The 19,362-nt window shown below is 41.3% G+C and overlaps 1 protein-coding gene across 6 annotated transcripts in view; it reads left to right on the top strand.

Annotated features, from left to right (window-relative positions):
* The window catches only part of LOC134349620 (spermatogenesis-associated protein 13-like), a 252,000-nt gene that overhangs the window by 224,258 nt on the left and 8,380 nt on the right, over window positions 1-19,362 (top strand). For all 6 annotated transcript variants that reach the window (XM_063054213.1, XM_063054215.1, XM_063054214.1 and 3 more), the window contains 4 exons: window positions 521-700; window positions 8,498-8,730; window positions 11,436-11,565; window positions 15,386-15,758. In XM_063054213.1, coding sequence (XP_062910283.1) covers window positions 521-700; window positions 8,498-8,730; window positions 11,436-11,565; window positions 15,386-15,758 — 916 coding nt within the window. The remainder of the gene's footprint in view (window positions 1-520; window positions 701-8,497; window positions 8,731-11,435; window positions 11,566-15,385; window positions 15,759-19,362) is intronic.

Raw genomic sequence — 19,362 nt, 5'->3', positions numbered from 1 at the left:
AGACTGTTTTGGGGGTAAGGGGGGTGGGGATCCTATCCAGTATTAGAAAGATGTACCTAATAAAGTGGCCACTGAGTGTATTTGCCTGAACATTTTAATGGTGTAACCTGTTTCATCATCATATTTGTAAGTTTAATAGCTCTATCAACTAAATTATGTGGTTTTATGATTTGTATATAGACAATAAAGCCTTTCGGTATGCTGGCTATGTGTACGTTTTCAAAATTCATCCTGAGCAGTCCAATATGCACGATCTATCTTACTGTTTCGCTTTAATGGGATCATTTAGTAAGTGCTACTTTCTGCGTTTCTTCTTTGAGTTGCAAGTTCATTTAGCACAGCTGATTATTTAATATGCGTAGGAATACTGATTGTGCATAATAAAACCAGTACCATTTTAAATTGCTGTGGTCTTGGAAAAACTCGGATGAAAGAACAAGACCGCTTCTAATTATTATTTTCATCGCATTGATTGATAATAGATATAAAGTGCTTGACATGTATTCTCTTTACTTTTTAGGGGTATATTCGTCAGTGTCGCAAACATACAGGGATGTTTGCTGAAGAACAGTTGACTACCATTTTTGGGAACATTGAAGAGATTTACAAATTCCAGAGGAAATTTCTGAAGGACTTGGAGAAACAGTTCAATCGAAATGAGCCTCATCTGAGTGAAATAGGGTCCTGTTTCCTTCGACATGTATGTCAAATGCATAGTTGTAATTTAATGTGCACAATCTTGACTTGATTCCATTATCGATTCAATTTCATGCCAGAATGTATATTTTCTACACATCATTTCATCCTCTTAATTTGGATTTCAGTTAATTAACAAATTTTAGGATGTAGAATTTATTTGAATAGGTACCTATAATTTAACAGCAGTGGACCATACTTAAAAATGCCTTCATATCTGTGGATTTTTAAACGTGATAGCTATAAGTGGCGATGAATTGTGAATTACGACCTTTCTGTCTAAACTGTAATCTTCTTGAGTTTGTTTCCGATTTTGTAGATTATCGCTACATACTTTTATTCTAGATACTTCCTTGGTTTCAGCACCAGCAAAACCCACAATACTGCCCCCCCACCTCATTTTTATGTTTTCTGGAGTATAGCTTTTCTTATTTTTTGAAATACGTTTTTCAGAATGTGGACGTTCATTGCCCATCCTAAATAACTTTGATCTGAGTCACTTGAGAGACCATTTCAGAAGGAATTTAATAACCTAGTGTATTGATGGGCTAGAGCCAAGGACTGACTGGCAGTTTTCCTCCTTTGAATGATACCAGGTTCTGTTTTTAAATTGCACTCGGAGGGTTGTTCAAGTGTGGAACAAGCTGCCAGCAGAAGTGATAGATGCAGTGCTCAACTGTAACATTAACATTGAAGCAAAGTTTGGAGGTGCATGGATCAGAGGGGTATGGACGGATATGATCGAGGCCCAGGTAGATGGAACTAGGCAGAAGCTCAGGACAGCATGGATTAGATGGCCTGTTTCTGTTCTGTAGTACTCTGACTCTATGTTATTGACTGAATTTAAATTCTACAAATGCCAAGGTAGGATTTAAACTCAAGTTCCGTGTATTGTTAGTCTAGGTATTGAAATTAATTGTCTGTTAATTTAATTACTTTGCCATTATCATTCTCTAAATCATAATACTATCCACATAAAGTCTGGGATGAATCCTTACTGAAAAGTGTGCAATATCCTTTGATGTTTCTCTGTCCAACAATTTCCTTCCTTCCTAGCGTGTCGCACCAGACAGTCAGCCATTCTTGTCTGGCACGTAGTGTCAGGATTGGTCTCCTTTCGGATTAACTTGGTCACGATATGAATGTTCCTGACTCAACCCTTGTTTTTTATGAGGCCGAGTGGCTAGCTCGACGCTCAACCTGGCATAGATGGAAAGCGTGCTCGGGGGGGTGGCCTGACTTGGATTTGAACTCAGGAGTCTTCGCTCCGAAGTCCAACGCTGATGCCACTGCGCCACCAGCTGGCCAACAACTAAAAAAGACACATATAAGACTCAGGTTTTGGGCAATTAATGGATTTACTTACTAAAATTACGCAAGTGATATGTAATTTGTCACACAGGTAACACTGCAGTTGGTTGCTCTCTGGGTTTAAATTTAACAAAAATTATAATTTTTATTTAAATTGATCAGATATAAAGTTGTCATTCTTGAAACTAAACTGGTTTGGGCAATTGACAGTACAGCTAGTCCAGTGCTGAAACCAGAGACTCTACTCCAAGAGAAATAAAAGTAAAGATTTCATTATTGCTTCAATGTCTTTGATGGAATTCCATCATTTTGTTCCAAATTCTTTAGAGCAGCAAGCAGACAATATGCCTGTGAAGATTTAGTTAATACAAAACTGATTATTCGCCACTATTTATTTATCAGTAATGACTAATAATTAACCTCTGAAGTTTCCTTTTACTTACAGTTTCTGCAGCTCATTAAAATAAACACCATTGATGCCAACAAGCCCAAGGATCACTCAAGTTGCTGGCTTTATATTTTTAAAAAAATGCATAGTCATGAACCTCAGAGATATGCCTCTAATGTGAAAGTACAGGCAGAAATATGGGTGCAAACTTTTGCGAACTTCATATCAAATTATTTGTGACTGTTTAATTTCCTTTTTGCTTTAGGCAGGATAGAAGGGTGTTTATTCACTAATCTCTATCCTGCCTATCTATCCTTGCGCAACAGGAGAGAAAATGAGTTGTACCCAATCCGTAGAGCTAATAGGACTTGATGTTTCAATCCCTATGGTAAGTTGGCACTCTCAATGTTGGCAGTGGGCTTGGAGTGGTGACAAGGAGGGTAGGTACCTCATCGGGGTCATCAGGTGGGCACCCTTCTTCTTTGACGTTTCGTTGATAAGCCCACGACTTCTCCAGAGGGCTCAATGGTGCTACCTGGCATCCCAGATACACCCCTCTTAGTTCCATACCCTCCTGTCTTCATCTTGCAGCCCAGTTGTTGTCTTTCATTTTAATCCAAATCCAATTACTGCTTTCTTCTGCTGCATTTGACAAGGACTTGATTGCTTGTTGGAGTGAATAACCTCTCACCCCCATCTTTTTCAATAGACTGGCCGTAGATGTAGCCACGAATCCCCTGCATCCCACTTCTACAGGGAAAATCTTGGTCTTCCAGCCGTTCTGGGCAGCTTCAGTTGCCAGTTCAGAGTACTTGGTCTTTTTCCTCTCATAAGCTTCTTCAACACAATCTTCCCATGGTACTGTCAATTCCACAACATATGCCAGCTTGGTTGTTGTGGACCTCAGGACCATGTCTGGGGGAAACACAAGCTTTTTTTCCCAATTCCACGTCCATTTTCCAATCCCGAGCAACCTGCAGAATGCTTACCTCTTTTGATGTTATATGGTGCTCTGGAGGTTGGCTGCTGGTACAAATCTTGTGATGTGAACATTTCTTGCTGATGTTTGTGAGAGCATATTTGTGGTGATTCGCCTCTGTTCCAAGATTGATGCCAGCTGTCTGAGAACTTGGTTATGCCACCAAGTGTACCGCCCCTGGCTGAGGCTCATGGTGCATCCCGTTAAAATGTGCCTTAGTCATCCAGGTGCTTGACAAAGAGAGCAAGCGGGGTCTTCTCCCCACCACTGGTTCAGGTTCTGGGGTGTGGGTAGGAGGTCATAAGTGGCTCTGATGACAAAACTTAGCTGAGATCCCTCCATCTCCCAGATGTCACGCCAGTTGAGTTTCCTTTTTTCCAGGCTCTCCTGATTAGTCCATTGATCCTGCTTGGCCATTGAGACAGCCCTGGCGTGTCGCTCTGCCTCCTCCTGTCTTCTCACCTCCTTCACCACGAGTCGTCTCTTCCGCACTGATGTTGCCTTGTGCCATTGAAGAGCCTTTGGGACGAGCCCGAGCCCGGCTCTCCCAAGTTGGACTTGGCCAACCACATCCCTGAAGTGAAGAGCAGACTTAGCATTCTGAACGGCTTCAGATGGGGTTCACTTCCTCCCCGTTACCACACGGGGGGCCGCAGTTCAAATAACAGTATCTTCAGATTCAGTGAGGGTCATGACCAACCTTGCTTTGGTGCATTTGAATTCTTCCACAGGACTTGCAATTGGTAATTCTAATTTGCCATTCTCGTACAGTCCAACAGGACTTAAGCATCGTGGAAGTCCAAGCCACTTGTGTGCTGATCACTCTTAAGTACTGTTAAAGGCCACATGAGTCTTGGGAGTATGCCAAATTAGAAGCACCACAGCTTGAGTTTTCCTGGTAGCCAGGTCTTGTTGATGCGCGCTATGTACATGATGGTATCCTTTTTGAGTTGTTTAAACTGCTCAGTGTCCTTGAGCTTCTCATCATACCATCAGCTCAAGCTCTGCACTGGCATTTCTGACACAGTTGGGACAGGTGTTCCGTCAATATGAAATCTTTTATCGGTGACTTGACCTTTGACAATGGAGATGCTGCTGCACTTGTTGGACTTAATCTTCATCCTCGCCCATGTGATGTTTTGATGAAGCTTTTCCAGAAGTCTCTTGGTGCAGGGGACAGTTGTCGTCAGTATTGTTATATCATCCATATAGGCTCCTATCGGTGGTAACCATTGACCAAACTGTAGTCCTTTTCCTCCTGCAACCCATTTTGAGGCTCTGATAATGAGCTCTATTGCCATAGTGAAGGCCAATGGGGAGATGGTGCACCCCGCCATGATGCCTACTTCCAGTGGTTGCCACGCTGTGGTGAAGTCTAATGTTGTGAGACAACTTGCAGATCCTGAATGTAGTATTTTTTCCAGATTTATTATTGTTGCAGGCATCTGAAAGAATTCGAAAGCAGTCCACAGTAGGGAATGAGGAACTGATCCATAGGTGTTGGCCAGGTCGAGGAACAAGGCATGCAGATCCTTTCCTTCTTTCTTAGCCATCTGGATTTGATGCCATATCATGCTGGTATGTTCAAGGCATCCCAAGAAGCCTGCAATGCCAGCCTTTTGGATTGACATATCAATGAGTAAGTCTTTGTACCAACATGCTGAAAAGGATCTTGCCTTCTATGTTCAGAAGGTTTATTTGGCGAAACTGTTTGTTGGTGGACGAATTCTTTTCTTTTGGGATCAGAGCTCCCCCCACTCTTCTCCAGGCTTTGGGGATCACTTGCTTTTCCCACAAAACCCTCATGTTTTTCCAAAGGAATTTCAGAACACCGGGGATGTTCTTGTAGACACAATACGGAACATCATTAGGGCCTGGCGCTGATGCCGATCTTGTCTTCTTCACTGCCTCTTTCACCTCACTCAGCTTGGGAGGGCTGATGTTAAACTGATGTTGTGAGGGTGAGATTGGTGGAATGTCAGCTGGGACAAGTATCATTTCATCTTTTAGCTCATCAGTGTGGATGGTTCTGAGATGTCTTTCAACCTCTTCCTTTGATACTCTCAAGGATCCACTTTTCTCTTTTGTGAAAATGCCTTTCACATATTAAATGGATCTTCGTAGAAGTCTGTTCTTGCTTTTTCCTTCTTTTTGCTTCGCTTCCTTATATTCTCTGCCCTGCGCAGCTTCAAGAGCCTCTGTTTTAGGTCCTCTTGAAGGAGGTTGATGCCGTCCCTTTCTTCTGCTGTTGCTTTTTTCCACAACTTCCTCAGGCCTCTTCTCTCTTTAACAGGTCGTTGGATTTCCTGGAGACGACAGGATTTGGGGGGAGGAGGCAGGTCTTTCCTGCTGACTTGTTCCTTCACTCCAGATTTCTCCTTTCCGTAGCTGTAAATCAGGTCTCCCATCTTCTCCAACTTCTTTTCTGCTGATCCCTTGATGCCACTTAAGATCAGGCTCACATCTGCATTGATGGTTTCCCACTCCTCGCTGTTAGACTTTGGCCATTTCACCAACAGCTTATGTCCTTGCATGTTCTCCACTTTACGATGTACCTGGCTGTGTCTTGGACTACTGCTTGTGCCTGAAACTTCTTCCACATCCCGTAGGATGCTGATACTCTGCGAACTGTGGGTTTCTTCCTTCCACTGAGTTTCATCCGACTGATTTGACCTTCCTGTTAACAGAATCTGGTCAATGCGGAGCCCAGGGTTGGAGATTTTCAAGCATTTCTTCCGTCCTTGATGAGTTGATGTTACTTTAGTCCAGCCACACCTACTGGTCTGAAGAACATGTCCATTTGCTGGTTTCTCAAGAGTATTGCCACTTTCTTGATTCATTGTCGTGTCCATGCCAAGGTTTGTTACCGGGAGGTCAGTCAGAGACGCTTCTTGCGCCCCTGCTCTCGCAGACTCTGGGGGTATACTTCTCTTTAAACTTTCCGTAGCCAAGTGAGGGTGGTTCTTGTGCCCTGACAAGGTGACAGAGTCTGCTGTTATGGGTAGTTTGCCCATAACAGCCCCGTTGGGATCTATTTCCTCCTGTCAGCTGTCTTTCCAGAAGCCTGCTATACCCATACCCATTCCCAATTTTCTTGAAATAGGTGGAAGAATTCTCTTTTCAGTTTAATCTACACTGTCTTTAAACCGAAATTATGGTGATTAAAGCGGACTAACTATCCCTACATCATCAATAAATGTAAAATCAACAAAAAAAATGGAGATGCTGCAAATCTCAAATAAAAGTAGAACAGGCTGGAAGTTCACAACAGGTCAGCCAGCATCTATAGAAAAGAATCGTGTAGCATTCCAGAACTGAGAAAGAGGCATACTCTAGTAAAATATTACACAGTATGTACAACATTACACAGAATGTGCAACATTAGCACACATTATACACACATAAATAAGCTTACCTGCCCCATTCACCACCCCACTATTTCACAGTATTGGATAAATTCCCTTTATTACACCCATTGCCCTCTCCCTTTATCTCTGCTATTTGATCTCGTGCTCGCGCGTGTGCGCTCTCTCTCTCTCTCTCTCTCCCCTCCCCCTCCCTCCCCTCTCCCCCTCCCTCCCCCCTCCCCCTCCCTCCCCCTCTCTCCCCCCTCTCTTCATCCCAGATCTAAACTACAGTAACATTCACGCAAAATGCTGAAGGGATGCTACAGGCCAGGCTGCATCTGTAGGAAGGAATGATCAATGGGCATTTTGAGCTGAGACCCTTCGTCAGGACTGGAAAGGAAAGAGAAGAAGCCAGAATAAGAAGGTGGGGGAGGAGGGGAAAGGAGTACAAGCTAGCAGAAGATAGTGAAGCTAGGTGAGAGGGAAGGTGGGTGGGTGGACGAGGGGAGATGAAGTGAAAAGCTGGAAAACGATAGGTTGGAAAGGTAAAGATCTGAAGAAGAAGGAATCTGATAGGAGAGGAGAGTGAATCATAGGAAGAAGGGCAAAGAGGGAAGTGATGGGCAGGTGAGGAGAAGAGAAAGGGTGAGAAGGGGGCCAGAATGGGGAATGGAAGAAAATGCGAAGAGTATGGGGGAAGAAGTTACTGGACATCCGAGAAATTGATGTTTGTGCTGTCAGGCTACCCAGATGGAATATGAGGTGTTGCTCCTCCAACCTGAGAATGGCCTCATTGTGACAATAGAGTAGGCCACGGACTGACATATCAGAATGAGATATGGAGTTGAAATGGGTGGCTAGGAGAAAATGCTACCTGTTGTGGGCGGAACGAAGGTGCTCAACAAAGCAGTCCCCCAGTCTATGTCAGGTCTCACCAATGTAGAAGAGTCTGCAATGGGAGCACTGGGTACAGTAGATGACCCCAACAGACTCATAAGGTGAGGTGTTACCTCACCTGGATGGATTGTTCGGGTCCCTGAATGGTGGTGAGGGAGGAGGTGACTGTTTGTTCATTTCCAGCATCTGCAGAATCTCTTTGTGTCTATTCTTTCATTAGTTCTTTTTGGTACATTTAAAATGCCTTAGACCTTACTTTGATTTTACTTTCCACATTTTTCTATAACCTTCTTTACCTTTTAATTTCTCTCTTATACTTTCTCCCTCCTCCCCTCCTCCACCCCTCACCTCTCCTCCCACCCTCTACTCATACCTCCCCCTCAACCCTTTGTTATGTCAGTTAGAGTCCCTTGTTCAAACTATAACCTAAATCATTGTAATCCTTCCTGACAGAGAAAATTTCCTCACTGAGTCTTTCCTGAATTCCTTCGTCATTGCACACTTTAAAGCCTTGTTTCTTATGTGGAGGATGATGCTCCAGCTCTACCCGTTGGCAAGTTTTGCTCTGTTAAAGATTATATATGAACGCAAATTGTTATTCTTTGCTAATGACTGATGCAGTTGGATATGGTGGTAGATACACCATATTTATTGTGTGTCTACTGTACAATCATCTCCACTATACTTTAGAGAAAGTGTATAATTCCAACTCAAGATATACATATATAAAATGCCTATGTTGAAATATATATTTTTATTTGTTGAAATGAGGCAGTGGCTCTGAATTCAGATATTTTTTAAGACATTCATTTAAGATGAGACATAATTAAGGATGGAATCTTTTTTTTACCCATTTTAAATACATATTTTTCTTTACAGCAAGCTGAGTTTGGGATATACTCAGAATATTGCAATAATCATCCCAGTGCATGTCTTGAGCTTGCCAGACTAATGAAGCAAAGTAAATACCGTCACTTTTTTGAGGCTTGTCGACTGCTTCAACAGATGATTGACATTGCCATTGATGGCTTTCTTTTGACTCCAGTCCAGAAGATTTGTAAATACCCACTACAGCTTGCTGAATTACTCAAATATACTACCCCAGATCACAGGTATGAGAATTGGAGCTCCGTATGTATTAACCACATTATCTACAAAAAATATGGTGCAAGGTGTTTTCCTCTGTCAGTGACCATACAATAATTTTGGTTAAGATTAACATTACCAACAGTCAAGACCAACTTCTAGTACAGAAAATTATACTGAAAAGGATCTTGAGTTTTAAAAGCACAAGATCTGGGAGTCTTCATATCATACTTGAATCAGAAGTCTGTACTCCTGCAACTATTATGAGTGAGGGATTCAGAATCCTTTTGAGTTTATTACACCTTTCTACCTGGTTACAATGACAGGCTAAATTTCTAGCTATTTATAATCCGATACCTTACTTCAGGTACCACTGTGATTAACAGCTTGTGTGAGGAAATTCACTTTGCCAAAGAAAATAATATGACCAATAATTCTCAACAATTCCTCCTTCCTGCATTAAATTAATTCTTAGTTGGATGTAAGATTTAAGTTTGCAAAGGGAGGAATGACATCCAATATTAATTTATTTTATAAATTTTGCATCCCTTTGATAGCTTTATTTCCTCCTCCTCCTCTTGTGAGTATTGGCCAGGGTACAAGAGTTGATGAATATATTTCAGTACTAAAATAATTGGAAATACTGTGAATATCCATGGAGAATGCTGGTATTTAATCATGCTGGCTTCAAACCAGCGTCACTTTGTATGCTTACTTAAAATCCACAAATTCGGGGGAGATGAAAGATTAGGATGAGGAGAGGAAATCATTCTTAATTATCCATTATTCCACCTTGATGACCAGAGGATAATTTTGTCTCCTTACTAGCACTGAAATCAGTTAGAAAAGTAAAGGAATGGAAACAGGAAGATTTCAATATATTTGTTTCCACTCATTTTGTTCTAACCATTTGAGAACTTTAAAATAATTTCTTCATTGTTTTGGATGGGAGAAGAGTTTTACATACAGTTTTAACTGACGGAACCTATCTAAGCAAATGTAGCACAGATGGCGTACAGCTGGATCTTTTTTACTTCAAAGTCAGGATATCATTGACATGTTTTACTACTATATATGCTCAGTGCTCACATTGTTATGTATCTCATTAACTGACAACTGAGTGGATATTTGTGTTCTGCTGCCGCTGTAACCTATCTACTTCAAGGTTCGATGTGTTGTGCATTCAGAGATGCTCTTCAGCACACCGCTGTTTTAATTCATGGTTATTTGAGTTACTGTCGCCTTCCTCCTCAGCATGAGCCAGTCTGGCCATTCTCCTCTGATCTCTTTCATTAACAAGGTGTTTTCACCCACAGAACTGCCATTCAATAGATTTTCTTTTTGTTTTTAACACCATTCTCTGTAAATTCTACAGGCAGTTGTGTGTGAAAACCCCAGGAGATCAACAGTTTCTGAGATAGTAAAACCACTCTGTCTGACACCAACACTCATTCCACAGTCAAAGTCACTCAGATCACATTTTTTTCGATTCTGATGTATGGTCTGAACAACAACTGAACCTCTTGACCATATCTGCCTGCTTTTATGCATTTTTGCTGCCACTTGATTGGCTGTTTAGATATTTGTAATCATTTGCAATTTGTTAGTGAGTAACAAAGTGGCCACTGAATGTATTTCAAGGCTGTATCTGCCATCAGACTTTTGAAATTACAGTGGATTTTGGTTAATTAGGACACATCAGGACCAGTACATATAGGCCCAATTAAGCATTTTGTCTCAATTAGCTGAGGTTTCATGGAAATAGATAAAAAAGATATTAAAAAAAGACAAACTGATTAACAAAGTATGTATTTAAATGAAATACAGAACAAAATTTGAACATGTCAATACCATCTCAGTACTATAAAACTGTATTAGTTCCTAATTGTTATTGCTGGAGGAGTTTATCAGTACACCGGTACTCTGCCACGTTCTTTTGTTGACCGTAAATGAACAAAATTAGTGCAGATACCTAGTGTAGATAATGAATAACCTTTATACAATACTATCGACAATCACATTCTCCAAATCTTCACTTTCATTGTAGCATCAGGATGATTGCTGATACCTTCAAATTCTTCATAGTTCCTAACTTGTTGAAGTAGTAAAAGCATTTCATTTTCACTCCTGGCTGTTTCTGGCATCTCCTAGCCTGAATGCTTGAAACCATGGTGAACGAAACGGTTCTGAATTGTCTTGCTGCTTATTTCTCGCCAACTTGGTGACAAAATTACTGCCTTTTGAACACAAACACATGCAACTTAAAAACTGTTTACTTAAAAACTGTTATTTATACTTTAAAAACATGCTATTTAAAAACTGTTCACCCTAAGCACAGCACAAGTGCACACATCTGACACTAATTAGAAACCATTCGTCAACAGTCGCCTGCCCAAATTAAGTGGGATATTGTCCCAAGTAAATGAAGGGAATCCTGGCTATTTTCTCAATTAGTTTTTGCTCTTTAAGAGTTGTGCTAAATAACCTGCTGCCTCAGTTAACCGATATGACCAATTAACCAGAAATCACTGTAACTATCTTAGAATGTGTAATTTTCCACCCAGCTTTATTGCTTGATGAAAAATATCAACCTGAAATGTTTACTCTGCTTCTGTCTCTACAGTTGCTGCGTGACTGGCTGAGTATTTCCACTATTCTCTGTTTTTTTTAATTATTACTCATTTTATTTTACTTGTAGCAAAGATTAACATGATCTTCTTCTATTCCACAGTGATTACCAAAGCATCAGTGCTGCTTATGAGGCCATGAAGAATGTAGCACATCTGATTAATGAACGCAAAAGGCGACTAGAAAGTGTAGACAAGATTGCTCAGTGGCAAGTGTCCATTGTAAACTGGGAGGTGGGTGCTACATAGTTAACAGTTGTATTTTGACTTGTTTTAGTTCATCTGAATATTTCTAACGTTTCTTCATTAAAGTTTGTTTGTCTAAGGATGATTTACTTAGATTTATTATATGTTCACATTAACTCGGTATATACAGTTCCTGGAAATTGCTATTCATTTCTCATTACTTTTAATAGCAAATCTATTTTTCGTAGTTTATCAGTTATCAGTTAGGTTACTTTATGCATATGTAAATCAGTAACTATTTGTGAAAATAGCATTTAGCAGGCAAGAAGGTTGGGAGCAGAAAACAATTTATTAAGACCGAGTCAGAGAGGGATTCCAGAATGTAAACCAGTTTAATGGTCAAGCGGGTTCACTCAAACAGTAAATCATTGTTAGAGTTAATATTACATAATATGCATTGCTCCAGAAATTGTGATGGAGATAATATCCTTTTTTAAAATCTGATTGACATAGATATGCTTTATAAATATTCCCCTAGTTTCTTTGATTTTGTTGAATCACAGAACCAGTGGCTCCATAGTCAAATAATACCTCAATATTAGCAATGAATTTTTGTCCTGTAATAACAATGGCAAATGTCCAGTGCCTGATTCCTATTCACCAGGTCACAGCTGCTACCTATGTTCAATCTGCAGTGCCTACCACCTAGACAAAATGGCCTTTTCCATCCAGAAGCGTGTAACAATGCCAGATACATCAGATCTAATTTTAAAACTGCTCTCATATTTTAATTATCGATTTTCCCAGCTTCAAGTCCCAGGCACCCAACCCACAAGTTAAGAAATCTTTCCACAACACCCCTTCTAATTCTACCTTAAAATTAAGCTCCAAGTTTTTGCCTTAGGTGGGACTTCCTTAATTTTACACATCCCTTTTAAATTTTCTCTCAGTATTCTTTATTCTAAAGAAAACAATGGGCAACTAAGCAGTCATTTGTTACAGGTTTCCCCCGCCATCTGAAGGTAGAGCGTTCCTATGAAACAGTTCGTAAGCCGGAATGTCGTAAAGCGAAGGAGCAATTACCATTTACTGACATGGGAAAAATTTGTGAGCATTCACAGACCCAAAAAATAACCCACCAAATCATGCCAAATAACACATAAAACCTAAAATAACAGTAAGATATAGTAAAAGCAGGAATGATATAAGTACACAGCCTATATAAAGTAGAAATACTTCTTTACAATCAATGCCTGCACTGTTCTCCGTAGCGAAAATCTCACGCAAGCGCTCTTGGCAGAAACACGGCGCAAGCGCTCTCGGCGAAGACACTCTCTCCTGTAGCCTTTAAACTATGAAGCTGCCAAATCATACCAAATAACACATAAAAATACACAGCCCATATAAAGTAGAAATAACGTATGTACAGTGTAGTATCACTTACTGGAATTGGGAAGACAGTGCCAAGCACACTGATGATGGTGTGTTAGGCTGAGTCGTTGGAGGTTGGGGTGGTGCAGTGGCCCCCACCCTCCGGGCAGCGACCCGATACCGATCCGTGAAGCATGCAGGGGTACAGCGGTAGCCGGGACGCACATAGCACATCTTTAAGAAAAAGCCGAAGTAAACAAGCTAATTAATTAGGTGCCGCCTGGCATGTAAATGTCGGCCCAGATCAGAGGCGACACAATCACCTCTGATCTGGGCCGACACTTACGCGCTGGGTGGCACCTAATTACAGTAATTAGCTTGTTTATTTCGGCTTTTTTCTTAAAGATGTGCTGGGTGCGTCCCGGCTACCGCTGCATTCTCCACGGCAATGTATTGGTCCGCAGCCTGGGGGTTGGGGTGGTGGGACACTGGGGTGTCATCTCATCGTCGTCTGTTTCCATCAGGGCAGGCAGGTCATCTTCTTTTATGTCTGCCTGCCTTGATATCGAAGGTCGAGGTTCGTCGTCTGCTGTGGCTGATGTGGAAGGCTTGAAAAACGACGGTATGCTTGACTGCTCAGCCTTACGCATTTTTCTATCATCTCACACAGTTGCTTCACGTTCAGTTCCTGGACGACTTCACTTTCAGTCCGTTCGCTACTGCATTCGGTTTCAATTGTTATCCTTTCCTCTTCCAATTGCATCAGCTCTTCATCTATCAGTTCTTGGTCATGGGATGCCAAACCTCTTCAACATCATCTTCGTCAACTTCCACAAGCCAAATTCACTTTGTCCTTACTTCATTCACCACCATCGAAACGTTTAATTATATCTAGTTTTACACTAAGTGTAACACCCTATGAGTTCTCTTAGGCTTTTCCAATACCGTAGAACTCATCTTGCTAACAGCTGCTCACAGGCACGTGTTTAAGCAATGCCGGCTAGAATGCAGTTCTGGGGGAGGAGCTTGGCTGCTTGGGGCGCGCGCTGCCTTTTTTCATAACAGTGAAAACACCTTCTGTTAGCAAAAACAGGTGACTAATGTAGGTCTTTCATAACAGCGAGGTTTCATAAAGCGAACGTTCAAAAAGTGGGGGGGACACCTGTATAGCATTCTCCCAGCCTGGCAACATCTTTGTAAGCCCCCTCTTGCAGCCTCTATAGTACATGGGTGCCACAGTAGCTTAGCAGTTAACACAACACTATTGCAGTGCCAATCATTGGGCTGTAGCTCTAAATAAATAAATATTACAGTCTTCAAGCAATTTAATGTGCAGGGCTGTACCCAATTCTCTGTCCCTTATTTAGCTAATTATCTTGACTTTCTCTGGATTGAATTGCATTTGCTATTTTTTCCATCCAAAAATTACTTCTTCCCTGTAAACTACACCACCACTTTCTTCTGCTGGAGATTTAATATTGGATGGGTTAAATACTGTGCACATTGTACAGGTATCGAGAGCCATAGTTAGACCACATTTGGCGAACTGAACATTTCTGGATAGTATTACTTGTCATCTATAGAAGCAGTATAATATATATTTAATAGTAGATTTATATTCAGATTTATAGGAGTACATTCAGCCAGAGGCTCATTCCACTGAGATGCAGCACTGAGTGTCATAGGAAGTCATTCCTGCCTGTGGCCATCAAACTTTACAACTCCTCCCTTGGAGGGTCAGACATCCTGAGCCAATAGGCTGGTCCTGGACTTATTTCATAATTTACTGGCATAATTTACATATTACTATTTAACTATTTATAGTTCTATTACTATTTATTATTTATGGAGCAACTGTAACGAAAACCAATTTCCCCCAGGATCAATAAAGTATGACTATGACTATATGTTATCCTCTTGGGTTAAATTATAAGGAGAAATTACATACATCCTAGATTTATTTTATTTGAAACTTAGAGGGGAAAGGGGTGATTAGTTAGTTTTCAGGTTATTTATGATAATGGATTCTATAAAGGCAGAGGGAGAAAATTACATGCTTTTACCTGACATATCTAGCTACAAGGATACAGTAGGAAAAGGATACTTGTACTGTATCTTTCACAAGTGAAATGAGAAAACACTCCTCCTTCCCTTCCCCCCACCTTTTTATTCTGGCATCTTCCTCCTTCCTTTCCAGTCATGAAGAAGGGTCTTGACCTGAAATGTCAACTGTTTATTAATTTCCATAGATGCTACCTGACCTGCTGAGATCCTCCAGCGTTTTGTGTGTGTTACTTTTAGTTGAATTTTTTTCCACTTGTGGAATTACTTTCATCTTGTTTGCTATTTTCAAAGTTGAGACTGATAACATTTTGATTCTGAGGTATTGAGATATATAGTGCAATGTCATATTCTATAAACCTTTTTGAGGAATTAAGTGGCCTACACCTGTTCCTCTGCTCCAATATATCAAGTCATTTTTCTTCATATTTTTCAGGGGCAAGATGTTTTAACTAGAAGTTCTGAACTAATCTTTTCTGGAGAGTTGACCAAAATCTCAAGCCAAGGAAAAAACCAACAGAGAACTTTATTTCTTTTTGACCATCAATTGTTTTTCTGTAAAAAAGATAGACTGAGACGAGATTTGTTATATTATAAAGGCCACATTGACATGGATGAGATAAAAGCAGTGAATGTCGAGGATGGCAAAGACAAAGATCTTAACATTCACATAAAAAATGCCTTTAAATTGATAAGTAAAGTAACAGAGGAAGTCCACCTATTCTGTGCCAGAAAGCCAGAGGACAAACAACGATGGCTGCAGGCATGTATAGATGAAAGGAGAAGAGTACAAGAAGACAAAGAAATGGGTATGTTTGGTTTCTGAATGTTTAAGGACAAAAAGGTGAGGTAATTGATGTATACACTTTCCATGTATACCTATTTCCTTATGACATAGGAAGCCATTAGAGCCCATTGAGTGCATGCTGACTCAGGACAATCAAATTCCCTACTAGCTTTGGGTCATAGAACCATCCAGAATGGAAACAAGCCACTCTGCCCAACTCACCCATCCCAACTGTGAGCAGCCTTCCATATTAGTCCCAGCTCTTGTTCCTTACTCTTCTGTGCTTAGGCAGTTGTAGTGCTCAGTTTGGCAAGTGTATATTGTCAGCAATCCAGCTTCAACCACCCTCAGGCGGTACATTCCATGAACTTACTGTTCATTGGGTGGCAAAGATACTTCCCATATACTCCCTAAATCTCTTTTCCCTGACCCTATCCTAACTGTATTTTACCTCTTGTTTTATCTACCTTTGATGGCGGGGGAAAGCTATCCTGCAGTCCTCTCTCATATCTCCTCACTCTAATCTCTTCTCATAACTGAACTGCCCCATCCCAAGGAACATTGTGGTGAATGTTCTCAGCACTCTTCAGTTTTTAATGAACTCTATTAGGTTCCTTTGTTTCGTGGCTGCTTGTAAGGAGACGAATCTCAAGGTTGTATAAAGTATGCATACTTTGAAAATAAATGTTCTTTGAAATTTGAAGTGTATTTATTTCAATAGCAGGTGTGTTATGGGTAAGGGATCTGGATTAGCCTGTGGAAATATGATACTGTACCGTTTATGGAGACTTGGTTGAGGGAGTGGCAGGGCTGGCAGCTCAGTATTACAGGATTCAGATGTTTCAGACACGATAGAGAGGCATGTAAAAGAAGTTGAGAGAGTGGGTGGGGCTGCTGGTATTGTACCACTGATCAGGGAGAATGTCACAGTTGCACTTATAGAGGATGTCAGGATGGGTAGAGCTCAGGTGCAAGAAATGTTTAATAGCTATGATAGGGCTGTGATGGCCAGTGGGAGACAGAGGAACAGATCCGTGTGCATATTGTGGAAAGGTGTAAAAGCAACAGGGTCATTTTTGTTTCCCCAATGTTGACTGGGGCTCATTCCCAGAAACTTACATTGGGTAGAATTTGTTAGGTGCACCCAGGAGGGCTTCTGGATCGTGCAACCAGGGAAGGGACCATACTATACCTTGCATTGGGAAATGAGTTTCAGTGGAAAGCATTTCGAGAACAGTAACTATAACTCTATCTTTACAGATAATTATAGACAAGATAGGTAATCAGACTAGACCTTGGGGAGGGGGCAGTGGTGTGGGTAAGGAGTGAGCACTAAGTATTACAATGGGAGCAGGCTTTATTGGAAGGTTAACATTTGGTGTGGGGGGTAGTTTAAATGCCAGCTGAACAGAATTTAGGATCTACATATTCCTATGAGGAATAAAGGCAAGGCTGACAAAGTTGGGCAACCCTGGATGATGAGAGATGTGCAAATTTTACAAAAAAAAATGGAACCTTGTGTAAGGTATAGGAGATGAAATTGGTCAGGGCTTTTGAGGAATGCAAAAGAACAAAAGCAGAGAATCAGGAGGACTTTGTGAGAAGGATTAAAGAGAATCTATAAAAGAGAGCTTAGGACTACTGGAAGGCAAAAGAAGGAAATCATACCTGGAGTCAGAGAAAATGGGCAAGGTTCTAAAGGAGTACCTCAGCTTGGTATTCAGCAAGAGGACAAGATCAGGGAGGGTATGCTGAAGAACATTAAGATGGACAACTTCCCAGGACATGAGATCTAACCCAGGTTATTAGGAGAGAAGGTTGCTGAGGCCTTGATACAGATCTCAGCACTGGATAGTAGCTAATATTGTTCATCTATTTAAGAAGGGCAATAGAAACAAACCAGAAACTTAGAGGTTGGTGAGCCTTATGCCTGTGTTCGAGTTTGGGATAGGGTTGACTCACCTGGAAGAGCATAAACTTATTCTGGATATTCATCATGGCTTTGTGCAGGGGAAGTCTGGTTTGACAAATTTGACTGAATTTGTTCAGGAGGTGACAAAGATGATTGATGAGGCCAGGGCAATGAATGTGATGTTTATGGACTTCAATAATGCTTTTACCAAGTTCTGCCATGGTCATCCGATCCAGAAGGATAAGGCACATGGAGACTTGGTAGATTAGATTCAAAATTGGCTTAGCTGTAGAAGACAGAAGGTAATTATTCTGACTAGAGCTCTGTGACCCGTGGTATTCTGCATGGATCAGTGTTGGGACCACTGTTGTTTGTGATATATACAAACATTGAGGAAAATGTTGGTAAACCAATTGACGTTTGCAGGTGCAACATAAATTGGCAGAGTTGTGGATTGTCAGGAGAGTTGTTAAAATATTCACCAGAATACAGACCAGTAGGAAATGTAGGCAGAGAAATAGCAGATGAAGTTTAATCTGGACAAGTGTGATGTGTTGCACTTTGGGAGGTCAAAGGTAAGAGGAAAGTAACACGTAATGACTGGGCCCTCTGGATGAACGTGGTTCCAAGTTCTTCCGCCTTGTTTTTGCCACTCGCCTGCTAGACCCTGCCATCACTGAAAATGACATTGTCTCCTTTTAGCTATTTGATTGTCTACTTTCAATCATTACTAGATGTGGTTTTACAGCAGAGTCTGGATTTGATCCATTGATTGTTATTAGAAATGTGGAATGTTGTATCATGTTGGAATACCTTACATGGGATTACCATTCAGTGTAAACGAGATTCTGCAGATACTGGAAATCTTAAGCAGCACCTATGGAGGGGAATAAACTGTCGATGTATCAGGCCGAGACTTCTTCAGGACTAGAAAGGAAGGAGGCAGAAGCCAGAATGATATGATGGGGGAGGGGAAGGCATACAAGCTGGCAGGTGATGGTAGAGACCAGGTGAGGTGGTAGGTGGGGGAGGGGAGGGGAATGAAGTAAGTGAGGTTGCCTCCTCTACATTGATGAGATCTGATGTAGATTGGGGGACTCCTTTGTTGACCACTTTCACTCCATCTGGTGCAAATGGCAGGATTTCCTGGTGGCCACCCATTTCAATCCATTTCCCATTCCCATTCTGGCATGTTTGTCCGAGGCCTCCTCTACTGCCATAATGAGGCCATACTCAGGTTGAAGGATGCCATGAAAATCGATTTCTGGTAAATTCTCCCCTCTCCCCTTTTCTCTTTTTTCCATTCCCTATTCTAGTTCCCCCTGCCATCCCTTCTCTTTACACCTGCCCATTTCCTCCCTCTGGTGCCCCTCCTCCTTCCTTTTTTTCCATGGTCCACTGTCCTATCCTATTAGGTATCTTCTTCTTCAGCCCTTTACCTTTTCCACCAATCATCTCCCAGCTTCTTACTCCATTTCCCTCTTCCCATCTCCCCGCTCAACTGATCTGACCTTTCACCTGCCAACTTGTACTCGTTGCTATTCCCCTACCACCTTATTCTGGCTTCTTCTCTCTTCCTTTCCAGTCCTGATGAAGGGTCTTGGCCCTAAACATCAACTGTTTATTCCCCAACATAGATGCTGCCTGCGTTGCTGAGTTCCTACAGCATTTTCACTATATTACTGTTTGGTGCTGTGTTTTGTTGTGGTACCAT

The sequence above is a fragment of the Mobula hypostoma genome, chromosome 7 (assembly GCF_963921235.1).
Source record: "Mobula hypostoma chromosome 7, sMobHyp1.1, whole genome shotgun sequence".
Taxonomy (NCBI): Eukaryota; Metazoa; Chordata; class Chondrichthyes; order Myliobatiformes; family Myliobatidae; genus Mobula; species Mobula hypostoma.
This window is presented reverse-complemented; position numbering and strand designations above follow the sequence as displayed.